At 33.0% G+C, this 22,229-nt stretch overlaps 1 protein-coding gene across 14 annotated transcripts in view; it reads right to left on the bottom strand.

The window, feature by feature from the left end:
- The window catches only part of LOC106465626 (nuclear receptor coactivator 2-like), a 168,076-nt gene that overhangs the window by 62,794 nt on the left and 83,053 nt on the right, over window positions 1–22,229 (bottom strand). For all 14 annotated transcript variants that reach the window (XM_022393559.1, XM_022393566.1, XM_022393567.1 and 11 more), the window contains 3 exons: window positions 18,259–18,371; window positions 15,712–15,862; window positions 10,656–11,676 (listed from right to left, as the gene is read on the bottom strand). In XM_022393559.1, coding sequence (XP_022249267.1) covers window positions 10,656–11,676; window positions 15,712–15,862; window positions 18,259–18,371 — 1,285 coding nt within the window. The remainder of the gene's footprint in view (window positions 1–10,655; window positions 11,677–15,711; window positions 15,863–18,258; window positions 18,372–22,229) is intronic.

The following is a 22,229-nucleotide window of genomic DNA, read 5'->3' as shown; positions in this document are numbered from 1 at the left end:
TAAAGATATTATGAGTATTCAGAATATTTTGCAGTCATCTACCATATTCACTAAAGAGTAAATTAACTAAAATTATCTGATTTTTTTTATAATTTTATTTCCTTTGGCGAAGATAATGAAAAACCTTATGTTTACAAATATTGCAATCCAAAAACAACAACAAAAAACAGAGCATATTTATTAAAAAGTAAAACCACTAAGTTTAAACAAAGAACCAAACATTAAGGAGATACTTTATTAGGCCTCAAGCAATCTCAAGTCTTGCAACTTCTTTGATTCTTATTCTATGTATGTTTGTGTCAACTACTTACACTTGATAATGACAAAATCTTCATAAAAAAAACCTTTCTTTGTTATTCATTCAAGATGTCTCTAAACTTTATAAGCTTACCTTATCTCAAGTTACCAGATATCCTATCAATGAAGAAAATTTCTGTTGGTTTCAAACAGAAATAATTTAATACACAACTACTTTAACAATTCTCAAATGAAAAAAACATTTCCAGAAACAATAAAAAACTTTTAAACCTATATATTTAATCTACTATGATGTAATAATCTAATTTTTGCCCTATCAAATCATATCTAAACTGTCTTTATAGCTCTTTTCAAAGCTGTTTCATTGGTAAATGATCAAATAACTTGAAGTGGCACCATAACAAGGTGGAAACCAAGGTCTGTACAATAACTAGGGGAAATACTTGAAAATTTTGGAATGGATTAAATGTTTTACAGGGATAATAGGTCCTTAGCAAAAAGTCATTCTTTGGGATGGTCAGAAAAATTCTTGTGGGAGACTGCATCTCATCTCTACCAGGGTATAATCTTTGCTTAGAAGGAAATGGGGGGAAAGGTAAAAGAGCCTCAAGTGTTGCATGGGTGGGTGGAAATTGATCACGACCAACCTAGCACTCACATACAAGTGATCAGCAAGCCAAGAAATGTAGTGTGATTAGGATGCAATCTGACTGTACAGCGTGTGTCACACTTTGACTTAACTGGACACACCCACTGCAGGAAGAGGGCATGCTAACTGTTTGAAGGGTGACCCTCACTACACGGATAGTGTCACTACTACCTTACTTCCCACCAGTGTTGTGCATAATCAGTTAGGAACTCTCCAAGGTACACTACCACAGCAGTTAAGAACTGGTAAGTGGCAAGAGTCTCCTGTGCTCCACTAGAAAAAGGGGGATAACTCGCATTGGGAACCCAGATAAATGTCCAGTTCCCCAGTGGATTCCTGTCAGAAAGGTATTTTACTAAATACCATGAAACCCTATTTTTAAAAGACAGCTAGTGCAAGCCAAAGAAATGGGCAGACATGTCCATGGTACTGGCTTTTTCCATGATAGTCCATGGAATGGTACAGTCTGGATTGGGCAATTGAGTAAATTTTAATACCATAAGGATACCCCTAATGGTCTAAAGGAACACATCATCCCAACATTGTGCAATGGTAGAGCCAAGGAAGATGGGTTGAGAACTTTCCGTTGCCACAGACCCAATGCAGATTTTGGGAAATAAGCATACCTTAGGAGGCAACACTAGTCATCTGGCAGAATCCTATAAAATAACAAAGAAAACGTACTTACCCTTCTCATAGGCAGCACATATATTGAAGAATATCAACAGGAGGGAGTCAAAATCATGCAGAAAGTTAACAGCCAGATGATGAAGATAATGGGAGATGAACATATTGGGGAGTCATCCACATGTCAGCCTGAAGGATCTCATCCATGAGTCAGCAAAAATGGGGCACAAGAGAGTGAGACAGGTGACAAATTTGATGTGATGAAATGTGAAAAAGCCAGCAAGCATCAATATACAAAGAAGGATACACCAACAGAAGTTGCCAAATCCATCTAGTAGGGGTAGTAGATGAGAAGTCCCTGAATGAAGGTCTCGAGGTAGAAACAGATTATGGCAGGAGCCCCCAAAAAAGAGAAGTACATGTCAAATAACACCAAATAGACTGACAGGATACAGAAGACAATCTGGGTCTGGACAAGCATAGAGATAAGAAATAGAAGAGAGGGAGATATGAGAAAAGGAATAATTAACTTCCCAAGCACTTAAGTCTTAAAAAAAAAAGCCCAGTCCAGGTAGAAGTAGTCAAAGAGTGTGTAGGAAGCATCAATGGTAAGTAAAACCACATTAAGGTCGCTATCAGGCATGGGAGTAGGATGAGGGGGTTACTGAAGGACCAGAACAAGGTAGAGAGGACAGGAAAAGAAAACAATGGGTGGTAATGGGAAAGGCAAAACAAAGTTGACAAAGCTGCCCAATAACCAGCTATGATATAGATTGACAATCCATGGTTGAACAACTAAGTGAAGAGGGCCAAAAGGTGAGCCACAGAAGGATGGCCTAGAAGGAGTGTTGGATGGACCAACATAGAAAAACTTGCCACTTCTGTTGATAGACAGATGAAATTGAAGGATGACAGGAACTGGATAAGAAGGTTATACAACTGGAGAATTCTGCTTTGAGGGTAATGGACTGGACAAGTCCCATACATGAAGATAAAGAGATGGCACTCTTGTGTGAAAAAGAGACGTGAGGTTGGAATAAGAGAGAGGGAATTGGGCAGAGGAAGAGGGGGCTTGATGTCAAATGATGAAGGAGTGGAATCTAGGGATATACAGGCCTATGAAATGCCACCAACAGTATCCAACAAGGAGTGTCACTTGTCAAGGCAAGGACATCAAAGGAGAAGATAAAGAGGAGGATAGGCATACAGAAAAAGATGAGACCAGTCCTGGTTAAGAGCATCAACCCACAGAGCCAAAAGATGAGGAACTGATGATCAGAAAAGCGATAGACTGGTATTGAGAGGATTAACATAAGCACTGATGAGGGACATGCCCAAATGAAAAACCTGAAGGTGAAGAGACCACACCATGCTTAGAAAGGCAATCTGACACAAATTTCAGAGCTCCCAGCACATAACTATGAGACATTCTCAGTGGGAATAAGACAAAAACAGCAGGTCCAATGTAAAGAAGCAAAGAATCATGGAACCGATACCCTCCTGATGGTTGATGTAAGAAATGACAGAGGAATTGTCTGATTGGATCATGACCTGATTCATGAAAAGAGGTAGGAAATTGGAACATACCCAATGGAGTGAGAGAGGTTATAAGATGTTAATATGAAATGAAGGCTCCTCTGAAGCCCAAACACCCAAAGTAATATCACTGGGGAAAGACACAACCCAGTTTGACTGGGAAGTATCTGTGAAAAGATGGCGATACAGTTTTGTGAAAGGGGCAGCAAAGAGATGCTCACCATGGTATTAGCACAGTCAAGAGGTTCACAATCAAGAACAATGGATCCCAAGAAAGAATCCACTGGAGGAGGCATATGAGAGCATAGGCAAAGGAATGATTAGTTTGAGGGAAGCCAGAATCCCCAAAAGCAAAAAAAACTCACATGCAGGGTGTTAACAAGAAGTGCAAATTTTGATGACTAGACTTTCCATTTCTCACAGATAAAGTGGTAAAGGCTGAAGAACACACCCTGATGTATCAAAGTACTAAATATTGAGTAGGTGTGAGAAAAGACTTGGACAGCCTGACAAGCCAGCCCAGCTGAGCAGCCTTTTGTAAAAGAATGTAAGTGTAGGAGAAGGGGCAAGAACCTCAGCCCATGAATATGGCAGACAAATGCCACTACGACTATACTGAAGATGTTAAGCTCAAATGCAATGCCGAAAAGAGTCAATTCCAATGGATGAAATGAAAAAAAATGTCTGGAGGATGGGGCAATTGGAATATGTAAAAAAGTGCCTGACACATCAACCTAGGACATCCACTGACTGGGTGAAAAATGCCACTGGAAAGGAAAGAAACCTTACAACTGGAACTACGGAATTACTAGAAACCAGTTTTGAGATGATAGGTCAATAACCAGACAACAGTTACCAGTCTTCTTGGGGACTACAAACAAACAAGGTTGGAAAAGCGAGACAGATGGGTCCCCACTGGGTCAGATCTGCAGAACAGTCATTGACAAGATTAGTGATGGTTTTGACATCAGGAAGTGGTAGGGCAGGAAGAACAAGACTGGGAAGCTAGAAATAGTAGAGGAGTCGAAGAGTGATGCCAGGCCACCTTGTCAGGAACACCCCAAAAGACCAACAAAATTATGGATATAAGAGTGAGGAAGACAAACTTTAATTAGAAGAGTATCCTCACCCAATAAATCCAAGAGTAGAGGAATCAAATAAAGAGAAATAGTGCAGAAGTAGTAGCAGTATGGGACAAAGTGGTAAAAATGAGAGAACAAACCTTTCCAGAAAAACCCTTCCAGAGCATTAGAAAGTAAAACAGAACACTGGGAGCCAAGAAAAGGAAAAGAATAATGGCTGTAAGCTAGAGCATAAGAGTCAAGCAGGTGAGGAGGACAAAGTATATGAGTACAGATATGCAGCTGTTTAAGAAACAAATCTGCTTGATCCCTAATATGAGGCAAAGAAAGGGAAACAAAATAATTGTTAGAATGGGTTACGTGAAGTAAAGAACACGAGGAATTGAAAGACAAAGGAGAAAGAAAAAGTAATGATCATAACTGCAAAATGATATCAAGAAATAGAATGGAATGTTGAGGAGTTTCTTCCACAGATAAAGCAAGACTTAGAATAAACCCTGGTTGGGGAATCATCCAGTCAAAATCATCGTCACCCTGATCATGTTCAATGCGAGGAGATGGAACATCAGCCAAATGGATGGGAGGAGGAATCCCAGTGTGTATGTTTAACAATAGCTATCACATCCTCAACATACAATGAGCCTCCAGAAGCCACCATAGACACAGGTCCTATGTTAGTAGCTTCATCACCATCACAGGATGAAATAGAAGTTACTATACTTAAGAAATCATAATGGATAAGCAGACAAAACTTTTTTCTACTTCAGTAATGAGAAAAAAAATCAGTCAATCTGAACAAAAATAGTCCCATTTACAATAGAAAATCTCACATAATTGAACAACAATGACAAACAAAAACACAACCATTTAAAAATGAAATTATTTTGAGCACAAGTGCTTAAGGGGATTTATACTGTGCAAGGAGGTTGTGTCACCTTTCTATCGGTGAAGGGCTATCGTCTCATGATGATGTCATCATGCACTAGTACAGTTCATGTTAAAAACATGATTTTGGATGTGAGTTAGCTCAAAAGTAGTAGCATGCAAAACTCATAGGAACACATGCGAAGGATCAAGAGGTAATTTATTATCTCAAAAACATTTTTTAACTGAAATTGTTGAAATATAGTCAAAATTAACTTATAAAGTGCCAAATAAATATGAAAACCCAGAGGAAACCCCATTTTAATAAGTTAAAATTAAGTAATATTTTTTAATACTGAACTTTGTATACGAACATGTATCATATACACAACCACACTGTTTAACATTTAAAAACAATGAAAGATTTATCAGTGTCCTGTTGTAACAATACTGTGTACACTTTTCCAAACAGTTCATTATTCTTTAACAACTGTTCATAAAAAATGTGAAGGGCTTATATATTACCAAAATCATTTATTGTTAGGTGACATTTTGGGCTACCACCCTTCTTCAGACCTAAATGCAGACAATTAAGGATTTAAATAAGACACAGTGAATCACACAAAGAACATCACATGGTTTAAACAATATTATATAGGTCAGTGACATTGTACAATAGTTGTAATAAAGAAAAGAATATAATAGCATTGTGACATTATCAAAAACCTTCAAACTATATAACATGTACATTTAAAAATTATGTGATAAATCCCGTGACCATATGAAAATATAACATTGATAAAATGTTAAAAATTTGAAAGATTCTTAATAATGTCACAGTGTTATTACATTCTCTTCTTTATTGCAAGTATCGTACAATATCACTGATCTGTATAATATTGTTAAAACCACATGATGTTTTTTGTGTAATTCATGGTGTTTCTTTCAGATCTTTAATTGTCTGTATTTAGATCCGAAGAAAAGCAGTATCCCAAAATGTCATCTACTGATAAATTATTTTGGTAGCATATAAACCCTTCATGTTTTTTTATGTCCTTTGACAGCTGAAGCAATCATTTTCTACTTAATTTATTCATTATAATTATTCATAAGCATGTTTATGACAAAGCTTAAATCTTTAAGTGTTTAAAACATATCTAAGCAGTTATATATATGCTTTTTAACCAACCAAAGAAAAGAATAATCATACTTCATTTAATTTATTTAGCCAATGCATACTTAAAGTAAAATCCTAGTATTTTTGGATATTTTTCAAGTAGCCTAAATTCAAAGTATAACTACATAACAATTAGAAAAAACATCAATTTATTTTGTTAAATTAAATTTTGATAATCACAGCTTTATCTATTCAGATAATAGAGTATTAAAATATTAAGAAATACCAACAATACAGTAATGTTAAATTTTTTAAGTGATGGTCTGATTACAGTTAACTTCGTAAAGTTAGCTAAGACTGTAATCAACTTTTCAGTATTTTTTTCACATGAAATAACAGACTTCCACAATAATAATAGTATTTTGGATTAAACGTTGTCACCCATATAGTCCAAATTCAACCTAAATAAGTCAAACAAGGTTAATATAATATTAATGTTTGAAAATAATTAGCTTAATCAGGTTATAATCCATTAATTTAAAGTCAAGAAACATAAAAATTCAATAAACCACTTTATTTTGTTTAATTAACTTTTGATAATTATAGCTTTATCTATTCAGATAATATAGTATTATTATGTTAACACGTAACAATGTTTAACTTCACCATGCAACTACAATAAAGTTTATTCTCATTTCTCTAATTATGTGATTGATACCAAGATAAAAACATTTAAAAAAATCAGTTCAAATTTTTTTTAAATTTAAGTTAACTAGTTAGAGCTATTTATAATGATATTTAGAAAAAAATTAACAGCATTTTTTTTTAGAAATCTTTACTTTCACAGTCATACAACTTGCATTTTCCTATAATTTGAACATCATCAATTTGAATTATACAACTTGCATTTTCTTAAAATCTGGACATCATCAATTTGAAATACCTCTTTCTCATGAGAATTCTAACTTCTAAACAATAAAAAAAAATTCATCAGAATAGAATGTTCCAAAACTACTATAATTTATCTGGTTTTCTAAGTACGCTGTAAATTGGCCCAATATTTTTTGTTATTACGCAGAGCACCAAAGCTGATTAATGCAAACCAAGTAATTCTGGTCAACTAAAGGATAATGGTGGGAAAACTGAACACAGAATTGTAGGATTTATGTGTAAAAGAACCTGCTCTTTCTATGGTTATAAGCAAATTCCATTAACAAAGTAAAGCTGACTGACAAATGATCTTGAAAGTCAGAAAGAGAGAGGAAGAGCTTTTCTGGTAGATTTAGCAAATTTATTGCTAACTCAGTAAATAAAAAAAGTAGAAGATTCAAAGTTCAGATTCTTGCTTATCACTAAGCATGGTCTGTGTTTCTAATTGGTTGGAAACTGCAGCAGCCTATCATAGAAGTTTATAAAATTCTGATGTGAAGGTATTGGAGCACAGATGTTAAAAAGTTAAAACTTAAGAAATATAAAAATTTGAATTATAAACTACATTTTCATGTCCAGTTTATTGGTATACAATAGATAATAAATTGCTTAATTAAACTGTGAATGTAACATCATAAAATGCCATGATATGCACACTTTAACTCGATTGTACAGGAAAAGTTAAAGGAACTCATCTATACTACAAGAATAACTTTCTCAAAAGTCTTAGTAGTTTTTTGCCTTTAAAAGATAGTCCAAAAATGACTCTTACTGGGTGTCAGTCATACTGACTTACCTGTAACAAATTAAAAGACATTTTGAGCATAAAAATTGAAACAAATTAACCCTCTTGCTATGAGTAGGTCAAAGTTTGCATGTCACAACCTTTTATAGAGCTTCATTCAAAACTTAATTAAACTATTTTATTATAAAAACATACAAATAAACTTGGCATCAAAACATAGATAATAATTTCAAAAGGAAATATTTAAATAAATCTTCAATATCCTCTTGTATGGGAATCATGACACTTGTTTGCACCATCTTCCCATGCTATATATTTTTTCATCATCCCTCTTTTATGTCCCCAGTTTAATGTAAATTATTCATTACAGTACAGATATTTCTCTGACAAAGTCTAATCTTTATAGCCTTCAATCTTCTTTGTTTTGCAGACATAAACCAGAAAGTCAGGTCCACCTGTCACATTCTCTCCTTCACAAATTGCCAATAACTCTCTCTGAAATTTTCTATTACATCATTTATAATCAACAGAGAGACAAAGTTTTAATTTAATGAATGTTGTATAATGCTTCATTGTTTTTAGTATAGATTTTTAGTTATTTTGTTTTTACAAATTGAAAGTTGCTCTCACCAAGTTCAATTCGAGTGGCAGAGGGAATTATCTTAAATCACTTATGCCATAGTTAGAAAGACATTTAAATTATAATAGTTATAGGATATTGTTTGGTTTATGTGTGTTATTATTTTGTGTTTTTTCGTGCATCCTTCAAATAAATAAGAATTATTTAATGTACTAGTGACATCATTACAAAAAAGTAGGCTTAAATCTCATTGGCAGGCTAACAGCAAAAAAACAAGAGGCCAAATGTAAGTGCTACATTTCTTGTTTTTTTATGTGTTTTTCATTAGGTAAGGAGATGAATAATATCAATAATAAAAAGATTTCTCCACAAGGTATGTTTACAAGTAGCTCATGTTTTACATTATTCAATAACCTGAAATATGTGTTCGCTGAGAGGTTTACATCTTGTATCATGGGATCATTAGTTAAACACAGTTCAAAGGGCAATAAAACTAAGCAGAATGAGATGTAGACTATTATGAACTTTAAGCTATTTAGGATAAGCAAATGTAGTTTTGTGTTACAATCTGCAGTCATTCTAGGAAGAAGAAAAAAAAATGAGTAATTTGGATTTATTTCATATTTTTTATGGTGGTTACAAGGTTGACCGAATCTGTATAGAGCTAGGGCAGAGAAAATAACAGATGAAATAAAAAGTTTTACTGAAAAAACTTTGATGTTTATTTAGAAGCCTTTAGTTATTCAAATGAAATTTGGAAACTGTAAGATGAATAAAAGTATTTCTAATCTTAATAAGAAAATTATCTTGCACTTAGTACTCTTTCAGATTTGAGGTGCATGATCACATATGCACACAATAATGCTCATTAGTTTTGCTTTAGGTGCATTGATAATTACTCACATAAGTTTGTCATTATTGCTCCCGTTAAAAACTTTTTTAAAACCATGCACGCAACTTTACTTATTTAGCACACATGATGAGTGGTATTTTCATATTGCAATTAAGACAATTATTTACTACTGCAGCACTGACGATTCAAGACAACACGGGTGTTGTTGTTTAGCACACATTAATCGAAATTGGGGACTAAAGTCTATTTTTGTGAATTGCCATTCATGTAAAACAATGTTTGCAAATGGTACAAGCATACACTTGTCTATGTTTTTAAAGTGGGAATTGCCGAATACCATTGGTTACGAGACAAAAAATGAATGTGGAACCGAGTTGGTTGTGAAGGTAAATATTTTTACAAATCAATATATCGCTGATACATTGATATTATACTAGAAGATGACAAATTTTCATAAATTTTGCACGCTTTCAACATAATGTTTAAGTCGTGTAAAAGCAAATCGAAATTGGATTGATATTTGTGGCTGATTTGACTGGATTTAAATCATGCATTGTTTACTCATCATTCATTTATTTAGTCCAAGATCTTCCTCGACAAAGTTTTTGTCATTAATAACTTTACTCTAATTTCACATGTGATTTTGCCTACTTTTTCTGATGTTCAAAATGACAGTGGATAAACTCTTGTTAATTTCATGTCAAACAGTTTTATGGGACAATTTTTTTAGGTTTCAGTGCTATACTAAAAAGAGGCATAATAACTTCTTAGCTTAAATTAAATTGGGCAAGTGTGCAGCCTCTTCCTAAATTTCATGAATGTGCTGCCGTTGGTGGTGGAGTTCCCTATCTTATGCATCCTCATCCAACATCACTGATTATCTGCTAATATTTTTATTCACTTATAAAAGAAAAATACATTCAGTTAGGCCTGTTTTCGTCAAATGTTGATAATCAAGGGCGCATTTTAAGGGTGTTTGAGGAATTACTAAATACTGCATAACTTTTACAAAGATTACACATGTGTACACAGATTTTTGTTTACTATAGTTTACTATTTGTTTTATTCACTACATTATTTCACTGAGTGGTAAAAATCACTCGCTATACTATTTTCAGGCGAGTAAAAAAAAATTACTCACCCGCTATTTTCAAATATGAAAGACCGACTTAGACTAGTCAACACTCTGACTCCATTTATTCATGGACAAATCTTTGGGAAAAATACTTAATTAAAGAATCTAATTTTTTGTTTAAAAAATTCTTATAATGTTTGCTTAAAACTAATCAAATTTTGTGAAAATACATGTACCATATTTAAAGTTATAGTAGGTTAACTTTCATGGTTACTTGGTGGTTACAAGATCAGTCAAAGTGACTGAGCCCACATGGAAAGTTAAGCTATATCACCTTACCTTTCTAAGCATGTTGTTATTGTTCACAGGCCTTTTAGAAGTTGCTTTACTTATGTCATTTCTTAGACTCTCCATGCCTGTAGAAGACATTCCACTTTTAGTGTCACCACTAGAAAAGTGAGGTTTGAATTCAGATATGGCATCTTCATCCTGATTTAAGAGTTCCCGTAATATTACATTTTTTGATGAAGTATTGGAGCTTTCATCACCTGTAACTATAGACATTCCTTTCATTACTAAACCATTTTCTGACCCTATATTGTTACTGCTTTGGGAACTACCATCATCACCAAACATTTTTGAAAAGAAAGTTACTTCAGCAGAAGACTTTCTGTCCTCAACACCCTGAGTTAATACATTTCTGAGTTTTGGATGATTAGTTCTAGCTGGAGTGTGATGCTCTGAAAAAGTTATTAATGAAATGTCTCTGTTAACAGAGTTAACGTCTGAAATAACACACAATTCATCTTCCACCTTCTTCAGCTCTGATAACACAGGAGTTGCTCTTCCACTTGAAGGTGAACCCTGAAGAGAACTATATGTGTATGTACTAAGTGGAGTTACTCTGCCAACCCCAGCATTACTTGGTGAAGTCATCTGAGGGGCTGGAGAGTGGGCTACAGGTAAAATTTCTGTTGACAAGACATTGGTAGATAACTGGGCCTGCTGAACTGCACTCAAAGTCACCCTAACATTACTTTCACTACTGGCAGTAGTCACTGGGGAAGAACTTGGAACAGTATTGCTTGAGGACAATACTTCCCTGTCATTTCCTGATGATATTTCCCAGTTTGATGAAGAGAAAAGTTCAAAGCCAAAATCATCAAAGCTGATTTCATGAGAGGATGAAGGCAATGAGGTAAGGCTGGAATAAAGGGAGCTAGAAGAAGGCCCACTAACTACAGCACTCAAAGTGGTAGGAGAAGTATATACACCGGTGCCCATGCTACTGGATGGGGAAGAATTTCCACTGATAAAAGGAGTACCATTCCGTTGACTAACATTTGGAAAGTCAGGGTCTCTATTGAATAAATAAAACATATTTAACTTAAATCTATATTAAAATAAGCTTACAAGATGCTGATAAAAATGATAAACCATCTATTGACCCTTGAAGTTACAACTAAAAGCTTAAAAATTCTAGTATACTAACTAATTATAAAAAATAAAAATACCGATGCATTGTTAAAGTCAATAAACATTTATGCAATGCAAATAAGTAAAAAATGTCTAAATTATTTCATACTATATGGCTCAACATTCACAAGTGTATAACCATCTGGACTGTGCATAACCCTATGCACACTGAATAGTCAAAATGCACATATCATGACTATTTTACACGGTTACATTAAAAATTTAAACAACTTCATCAATGTACGTCAACAAGCTTGACAGCAAAATGTAGTTTATAATTCCAACTGTTATATCATTATTTAAGTTTCAAAAAGAAATATCTAAATAAATTCTCAATCTTCACTCCTCTGTGGCACATGATACATCTGTACTTCAAATTGCCAATTTTAGATTTTCTTTCTACCCTTACATGATTTCCAACTAATCAAAAGTAGATATTTAGCTCAGTTTCATTGTTCGCAATAGTGTTTTTCTGCTCTAAGTAACAAACAAAATTATTTGACCTATTTATAGTTTAGCTGAAAAGCCAATTAAATTATAGTAGTTTTGGAAAATTCTATTCTATAACCTAATATATAATTTTTTTGGTGTTAAAATGCATATTTGAAAGGAGCATTAATGATTTTGTGAAGAATCGACATAGTATAAAAAAAAAACTAGTGCTAAGTTTGTTCTCACGTACAAATTACTGAAATAGACTCTAATACAAGTCCAAAATTTTGTATATTTTTTAACAAAAGTAACTGAAATGTAAAAATTAGAATCTTATTAGATGATATAACTAAAACTAAATGAAAAAAAAGTAAATAAAATCTTAAGAGACATCTAACTGTATTATGATTTTAACTTGACGTAATGTTTAAGCTAAGTTTTCCCACTTTGGTTAACTTTCTGTCACGTACTTAGAAAGGCATTGCAAAGTAATAAAATTAAAATCAAGCATAGTGAAAAAGTTAGAAAGTACAGGTTGTTAGGATAAATATTTCCAAATGTTTGTTACAACCTGCAGTCATTCTAGGAAAAAAAAAAAAAAGAATATTTTTGATTTTATTTGATATTTTTGAACTTTTCATTTCAATGTATACAGATGTTTTTACTATAGTTAGTGTTAAAGTAGGGAAATTAATAAATGAAGTATAAAGTTTAGCCAAAAATACTTTTGATATTCATTTTGTAGGTTCTAAGACTTATGAAAATGAAATATGAAAACTTTAAGATGAAAAGAACTATTTCTACTCTTAACATGAAAATCACTTTTTACTCAGACTGACTTCATAAATTCACAGACAAATCTTTGGTAAATTTACTTTATTAAAAAACTTGATTTTTTGTAAACAACAATCATGTAATGTTTATTAAAAGTTTGGCAAATTTCGGAGAAATACACTTACTATGGTCGGTTACAGTATGTATAGTTTCATAGTGGTTAAAAGGTTGATCAAAATAACAAAGTCCATATACAAAGAGTTAAATGGTCTTGCAATGGTTGTTATTACCACCATTCTTTATGGTGTTATTAAGTGTACTACCATGCATCATAGTGGGCTACAAAATTTGTCACTCAATGTTTAGCACATATCCATAAATAAATAAATACACAACAAATGGGCTTGACCTAACACAGTACAGTTCAACAGAACATTTCGGTTACAGTTTGTATTTTATGCCAGATTAACATGCAAGCCTCATGGAAACTTATAAAACTTAATGCCAAATTTAAGTTCCATTAAATTGGCTTGATACACAAGTTCACAACTAAACTTAACTGAGCATGTAAAACTGGAAATATGGTGCATCCATGCACTAAAACAATCAAATAACTGAGAAACATACCAAAGATAACATGGATCATGTATAATAATATGAAAAATCTGTGACAACACTGATAAATTCATGAACAGAATTTATATAACACTTACTGTTTCAGCAAATTGTGCTTAGGTACACAAGATCTTTATGCATAATACATCCCTAATTTTGAACTTACAGAATAGAGTAAAAGCAGCTAGTCAATAGCACCCACCACCAACTCTTGGAATACTCTAATTGAACAGTGGAATTTCCCATTAATCTTATAATAATCCTATAGCCCAAAACTGCAGATCACATCGTTGCAGCAAAAACAATATGCACAATATGACCAGACTAACCATTAAATCACACACTGACCCCAACCAATAAGATTCCTGCACAAGGAACCAATACACAGGTTTACTGTCTTATGCTGGTTTTTATGGAAATGATCAGAGAGTAACTGAGTAACTCAACATTTTAGTTAATGTTTCCTTCTCTGTCTGCTATGATAGTCATCACAACTTGAGGACATGTACAATAATTTGTGAGCAGACACAAAAATTTAGAACTATTTGTACAATCTCACGTATAATGTACACAAGTTTCTATCCTCCACACGAAGGTTAACTAAAAATAATTCTACCTTCAAAGTTGTGGTCATGAAGGTCATTACTGTTTCTGTTATCTAAGTATGGATGCGACTGAGGTTTCTACCTGCTCGAAAATAAAACTTGTTATTTTTAGATATGATAGTAATTATCCCTTTCCCAAACAACAGGAGAGAAAACATGTTAAGTATTCACTGAAATATCAGTGAACCATCATTTGTAACAATGCAAAGGCAAAAAAAGCCTATGTAGTTACTCTTTGTTTCAAAACATCACACACACACATTATATATATATACACACACACACACACACTAATTTTGCTTATTGATGAAGCATCTAAATATTTTAATTTCCTGGCTCTACACTGTACCAAAAAAAATGTATATATATTTCATAAAGTAACACAAACATAGTATTATTTCACAGCAATACAAGTTGTGCTCTTCAAACATGTATTGTACAATATTTTTGATGCTCTAAACCCACAAGTTACGTGTTTTCAAACACCACCAATAATAAGCAGTTTTCAATACAAAATTATGTTTATCTAAATACATAGTGTTGTGAAGTCACATGTGTATATAGATTGTATAAAATTCAACACAAAGATCGTGCATCAGCCAACACATTTGTGTTCTGTTTTGTTAGCCCACAATGATTGTTTCTAAACCGAACTTTTGTTGTAGCCATTCAAATATCAGGATGTGTTGTTTTATCACAAGTTTTTTTTTTTTTTTACAATGTAGCTTATAACAAACTTTTTTTTGCCTTAATGTACAATTGGTTTTATTATTTTTTCCTGTAACAAGACATGAACCATGGACATAGATCCACAGTCTGACATGCTAACCACTAGGCCACATCTGGCCAGAATTAGTAACAAAGGAAATCAAATAGTTTATTCACAAATGTATATATCTTGTTTAAATACACAACAGACACATGATCTAACTTTATTAGTATAAAGAAACAGGAAAAGTATGTTACAAGAAAGTCAATACAAAAAAGCCGACGTACAGGGATGAACAAAATAAGTTTTAGAAAAACTTACATTTTCTACTGTAGATAATAAGAATTTGTTTTATTTACCTAAATGCAAAGTTTGTATCTAAACTTGTTCTCTTCTTCTTAATAAGGTATACTTTCAAATATTAACATTTTTAACCAAAATGCAAATCAGATATTTATATTACAAAGCAAAATTTTAATTGCACAAAAATATTACTTTTCACACACTAATGACTAAAATCTACTGAACTTGACAAATACAGAGATAACAGTGTACACATATTTTGCAATAGAATTTATTCAACCAGAACCAAATTTTTATCACATTTTCAACCTCTCACACAAAATATTTTTTTGATGGAACACAATACTGATACACATATCAAAAAAAGATTAAAATCAGTTACATTTGAGAAAAGCATATTCTTACAACAAAATATTATTTTATGCAATAAAAACTAGCTATATTTATATATATAAATATATATTTATTAACCATTTTATACCTAATAATTGAATGTGTTGCCATAACAAATTCCTGTTCATTCGTCAAAGGATTGCAGGCAACTCGTTTACTTCTTGTTTGGACGTGGATGTACTTTTCTGGAGCAACTCTTAATCGATAAATGCCACTGGTGTTGCTGCCAACCTGAAGGGCTATAATCAAATATGTATATATAAATAAATTTCTAATAGGCAATAAATAAACAAATATCTATCTATATGTAAAAACTCATTTTAACATTTCAGACTTCTTGGCTTGTTACTTTACATAAAAAAATCAATATGCATGACTAACCTCAGAAAACTTCAATGATTAATAAAATCAATGGATACTAACATTCATCACCTTTGGCAACACAGCAGTCAAGAAGTTTCATAAAACTTTACTTAAAAGATTTTTTTAACATTATATGTACTGTCCATGATAAAACATGTAAATTAATATTTTGAAAATTTTTTGTGTTCAAAAAACATGATAGTATTCAGTGTTGCTTCTAGGATTTTTCTCAAGTGGGCCAAATCCCCCACTGACTTCCAGAAGGTGAGCTATCCATGTAATGAAGTAGATATCAACTTGGCACCTTGCACCAGTATCAATCAAAATAACATAAATATGCAAAGTACGCATCCTAGAAACAACGCTGACATTGGTTTAACCCTTTCCAGATTATTAGGGTATCATTGATATCATCTTTTATTTTTGAACATTTTTCCCACTGAAAAATACATAATAAAATTGCACGTAACTTTGAACAAACCTCCTAAATTAATGGTGTTCAGTATTTGTATAACTTTTCAAAGTTGTAAAATTTCCTAAATTTTGTTGTGAAACACTGCTTTCCAAAACATTTCCTTTCTTGTTCCTTTTTTTTTTCTTTCAAAATTTTCAATTCTATATATCCTATCGGTTCTAACTTGTTTGATAATGATTACTGTATTTCTTTTGATAAATCATATAAACACATTTGACTGAGAACAGTTTACTTGTGAACTATAACATCAGCTGTCAAATTGGCATTACCATTACCTCTGAAAAGGTTTCATAGTGTGATATTTTGCTAATAATATTTTTGGTCAAATCAATTTATATCTAATTGTAATAGTTTGTTTCCAATAAAAACAAGTTCTTTTTTGTTTTATCTTTTATATTACTTGAATACCACAAAACTTAACAATACATTCAATAAAAATATCTGTGTCATCCAAATAGTTTGCTGGTGCAGGTCTCAGCTTTAACATACTTGCTACTCCTAATATCCTTACATGATGGACATTTATTTCAGAGAATCATAATATAATGCAAAAACGTTACTAGGAATGACTGGGATACCATCAGAAACCATACAATTATTTGGTAGGTATTTCAAACTTTTTCTTGAGGTTGCTTTTTTACAACTTACTGCACTAAAATTGAGCATTTTTCAAAGGCACAACTAATTTTTACATTGGATTATTGTATTCTCACCTACAGAAAGTTAAATCTCAGAATCTCTCCTTTCTAAGGGTTAATTAGCTTTAGGCTGTAGCCCTTGTGAAAGTTGAGAATCACTTTCTGACAGTTATCAGATTTTAAGGCTGTATCCCTTTTCAAAGCTGAGAACCAATCAAAGTTTGCAAGACCTTCCAGGGCAGTACTATAAACAAAGAGTTCAACCAATAAATTCACAACCAAATAAACAGATGTAAATAAAATGAATGCTGAAATAACCGAGAACACTGTAATTTCATTGGGAGAAATAAACATAAGCTTACGAACCAGCAAAAATAAAAGTTAAAAAATTTTGAAGTGCAATGTTTTTTGGATCAGGCACCTATAAATGCAAATGAAATGAAAGTTTGGACATTTTTTGGCATTTTTATAGACAAAATGGAATAAGTATTATATAAAAATAAAATATTAATTCTACAATAAGTTTGAGTAAGAAACTATTAAAATACAAATTGAATTATGCAGTTATGCAAAAACTTTAAAGCTGCAATATTTTTGGACCAAACATCTCGCGATACAAAGGAACTTAAAGTTTGAACACTTCTTTTGCATTTTAACTGACAAAATGAAATAACTATTATATAATGATAAAATATCAATTCTACAATAATTTTGAACAATAAATTGTTGAAATACAAATAGTTACAGAGTTATTTAATAACTTCTACCAGAGAAACTGCTAAGATTGTACAATAATAATTACAATTAATAATAAATGGCCTTATTTATGAGATCAGAAAATTACAAAGATCTTCTATGACCACTATGTGATCAGTTGCATACCCTCACTGCCAACAGTGTTTTCAGCCCTTGATACCAATATTGTTCTAAAGAGTAAGACATTAGAAATCAAACTATGTTCTAAAGAAACAATTTTTGTCCCACCCTGTATATTTCAATTAAATTTTAAGTGACCTGAATACCTACCAGACAATAAAAAAGATAAAGATAAAATATTCTTATAATGGGCATGTTTACAACTCGTATAATGAAATACTCGATAGCCTAGTAATACTAGATTTCATGATAAATTAAACTAATAATCAATATTTAAACTTACTTTCTTTAAGATGCTGGTTCAGTTTATGAAGATCTTTAGGGTCACACAGTCCTTGGATAATTCTTTCTACTAGATCTTTATTAAGATACTGACTGTATGTTGAAGACACTCCACTAAAAACAGTAAAATTACATTACCAACATTAGGTATGTAGATACATCAAAAATTTTTGTTATAAGACTTTAATTTATTTTTCAAATATACATTTTGTTTAGAAGATATCATTACAATTATAAATCAAATCTAGTTAACTACTGCATTACCTGTTGTAAGTATTCTTTGTTCCAACATGTCTTTCATTTAATTGTAACAGTTTTAATATAACAGAAAACAATTATGTCTTTAAATGTTTCTACTGTAAATAACCACTATCCTTACTGTACCACAGTCAATGTACAAATAATTCGTTATATTTTTGTATTTTTACTTTTTGAACACCTTATTATTAGCTTTATTCAGAAAATTTACAAGACTTAAGAATTAGCAAACAGAAAAAAAATTAAATTACATTTTTTATTATCCAAGTCAACTAAACCACAAAAAATCTTTCCCATAAAAATTCAATAGTTTTTATAATGTTGTATGTGAACTTCTTAAAAGTTCTATCAATTAATAGTACGACTATTTTCTCAGCACCAAATAATTTATAAATAACAGCTTTACAGAACTATAAACAAAACATCTCGGATGTTAACATTTCCTTACACTGAAAATGTATTTCTGATAGGTACTTGCCTCTCCTCACCCAAAGCTATCTTGATCTGGGTTTGTCCTTTAAGCATTGCTAAAAACTTTTTGCTATCAGAGCACCAGTCTTTTATACCCCTTTTCGTACCATTTCAAAACATGTGCTGATTATGTGGCTACCCTTCACCAATCATACTGCAACATCTATACTACTGCAACTAGCTTCCTCTATTATTCTGGCACAATACTCCCTTTGAAAATTTCCAAGTACAAACTAGAAACACTGGCATATCAGCAGATATGACGGATGGGATGTGGGTGAGAATAGGTAAGTACCTATCAAAAATACATTTTCAATGTAAGAAAATGTTAACTTCCGAAACAGTACTACCTCTTCTCACCCAAGCTAGAATACCACAATTGAAATGTGGAGGGGCCAGTGAAGGTGCAACAGTATTCAATCAAGCAGAGAGCACCTGCCTTGAAAACAAGAAAGACAGCACACCTCTGGGGAATAGCACTACTTCTGAAAAAGGTATGCTCTTCACCCAGTAACAAACACGGTAATACATATATAGGGCAGAATGTAATAAGCAGACACCATAGCCTCAAGAAAGAGATATAGAGCACCATTCCTATAACTATGAGATGAAACAGCATAGCATTGACAAAAACTGAACGTCTAGTGTGCATAATTGACAACAGATCCAAATAGATGTGTGCCAATGGTAGAGTCTTGGGGTAAACCAGAGCATGTCAATTGCTGTCCAACTGGGCAAAACATCCAGTGGAAATGTCTTGTCTAGAGTATTGTGAGCAACAAGATTGATCCTCCCCATCAAAATAAATACTAGGAGAAGTGCCTTGAATAAGTAGTTTCAAGAGAAATTGTCAGGTAATTCAGAATCAGCATATTGTCAACAGATTGTGTATAACTCGTTCACATATGTAGCAAGCAGTAGCATGGGTCATGAGTGATAGTTAGTCACAGTAAGGTGCCTGATACTGGGATATAAGTATAGTGGCTGGGGCTAAAGGACCATAAATTCTATATGAATAGGCCAAGTGTGGTCCATTTGGACAAAAACATCCAGTGGAAGCACCTTGCATAAATTTGTAAGATCAACAAGTGCGGTCTGCCTGGACAAAAAACATCCAGGGGAAGCACCTTGGGATACGTCAAATTTTGTCAAGTGTGATGCATCTGGGCAGTGAACGTCAAGTGGAAGTGCCTCACATAAAATACAGAGATCAACAAGTGTGGTCCACACAAGCAAAAATATCCAGGGGAAACACCTCATATAAGAAATAGATTTTTTGATCAACAAGGGCTGTTAGCTCGGACAAAAACGTTCAGGGGAAGTGTCTTGGATCCAGAATATTATATTGTTGCATAATCAATAAGTATAACAACAATAGTCCTCTTCTCATGAGTGGGTACATATGAGCTAGGAAGTTTGATTTAATTTACTGTCCAAACCCCATTCCAGAGGAAAACTCCATGGTCCACCAATCCAGCAAATGGGAACCAGAAGTGGCAAGGACTCCAGTGCTTCCCTAGAAGAGGGGGGAGATATGCATTGGGGAGTCCGGAGGAATTACAGACTGGAGACAGTGCAATGGATGTCTGCAATTCCCTCTTATGAAAAGTAGAAAAAACCAATTGTAGGGATCACAGGTCAATAGAGATGGGCAAAAATCCCAATCTGCTTTACTCGTTAAGTTCATGAGTGACAGTCCTGTATGTATGAAAAAGTGACAGAAAAATATAGACATGAACACGCACCATCAAATAAGTAGCCAGTGGTTTTACAGAAACACCCTATCTCAACAGTGAGCATTACAGAAGCATAAAGATTTAGTGCTAATAGAATAATAAGCATACCTGACCAGGCAACACCCATCATCAGGTGGGATCCTGATATATGACATTTATCAATGAATTAAGATAAAAAATAATAATAATATGTTAACTTACTCAAGTCAAGAGTGAACAGATATGTGTAGAAACGACACACACCCGCCTAAGGAAGACACAGCTAGTTTGTGCAGATGTGTGAAAAATATATTGGAAGTTGTCTACATACTAGCCTGAATGATCTCCTCCAAAGAATGGCAGTTTCGAGGAGGTAGAGACATACTTAGATGACGAAATTAGGGTGAAGAAACATTATGCCAACCTTCCATAGACATGTCAGAATACACCAGTTGTACGAGTTGACATACTCAACCAGTGAGCACAATAGGTGATAAATCACGGGAAACAGAGGAATTCCATGGATCAACTAGACAGGAATGAGAACCATGAAAAAAAGTAGTACGAGTCATATAACATAGCAGAGAACTGAATAAAGTAGTTGATCCGGATCCAAACAGGAGTACAAATGGGAAGTGGAAGTCAACGGAATAGGATGTTGTTTAGTTAAACAACCTTCCCGAACAACCGATGTCCTAGAAAGGAAGGCTTGATCCAGATAGAGGTTAACATACGACAAGTGGTAAAGGATTCAAGAAACATTAACCCTATCGGCGCGGGTGCATTTTACTGCGCACAACATAGTTTTAGTGTCTTACATTCAAAATTTTATTAAACTACTTTTTGTTTATGTTATATCAATTAGAATAGCATAAAATCTTAGCTAATAATCCATATTTTAATAGTATACAAGTTTTACGTTCTTAATTCTACAAGGAAATATATTAAAAAATCCTGAATTACCACTACTGCGACACACGCGACACATTTTGTCTTAGCATGTCATCATCCCTATTTTATTCATCACCCCTCAAAAATGTACAAAATTAAATGTAAAATACTCTCTATAAAATCATTATTGCTCAAACAGACCATAATTTTTATAGCCTTCAATTACAGAGCTATCGAATAGAAAATCAGCCCCCTCCTGCTACACCCACTTGTCACATTCTCTCTTTCACAATTCGTTGATAATTCTCTTGTACGTTTCATTATATATTACCTATAACCAATAGAAAGTCAAGGTTTTCAGCTATCAAATGGGGTATTGTATAACATTGTGTTCTGGACAGATAACCGTCAATTTCACTCAGAGTAGCAACATCGTTCCCATGGGAAAGTTAATGACTAGCTTGGATGAATTTATAACAGCTTTTGTCACATAGTTATAAAACCAGGAAAATTTTTAGAAGTAGGTCAATTTGTCTACTTTCTGCACATTATTAGTCTATATTCTTTGGTGTATTACTTAATTAAATAGAAAATTGTTAAGTGCTTTACTATAATCACTAAAAAAAAAAATCAGGCT

This window comes from Limulus polyphemus, unplaced genomic scaffold, assembly GCF_000517525.1.
Source record: "Limulus polyphemus unplaced genomic scaffold, Limulus_polyphemus-2.1.2 Scaffold2004, whole genome shotgun sequence".
Classification (NCBI taxonomy): domain Eukaryota; kingdom Metazoa; phylum Arthropoda; class Merostomata; order Xiphosura; family Limulidae; genus Limulus; species Limulus polyphemus.
The sequence above is the reverse complement of the archived record's forward strand: the minus strand, read 5'-3'. Positions and strand labels throughout refer to the sequence as shown.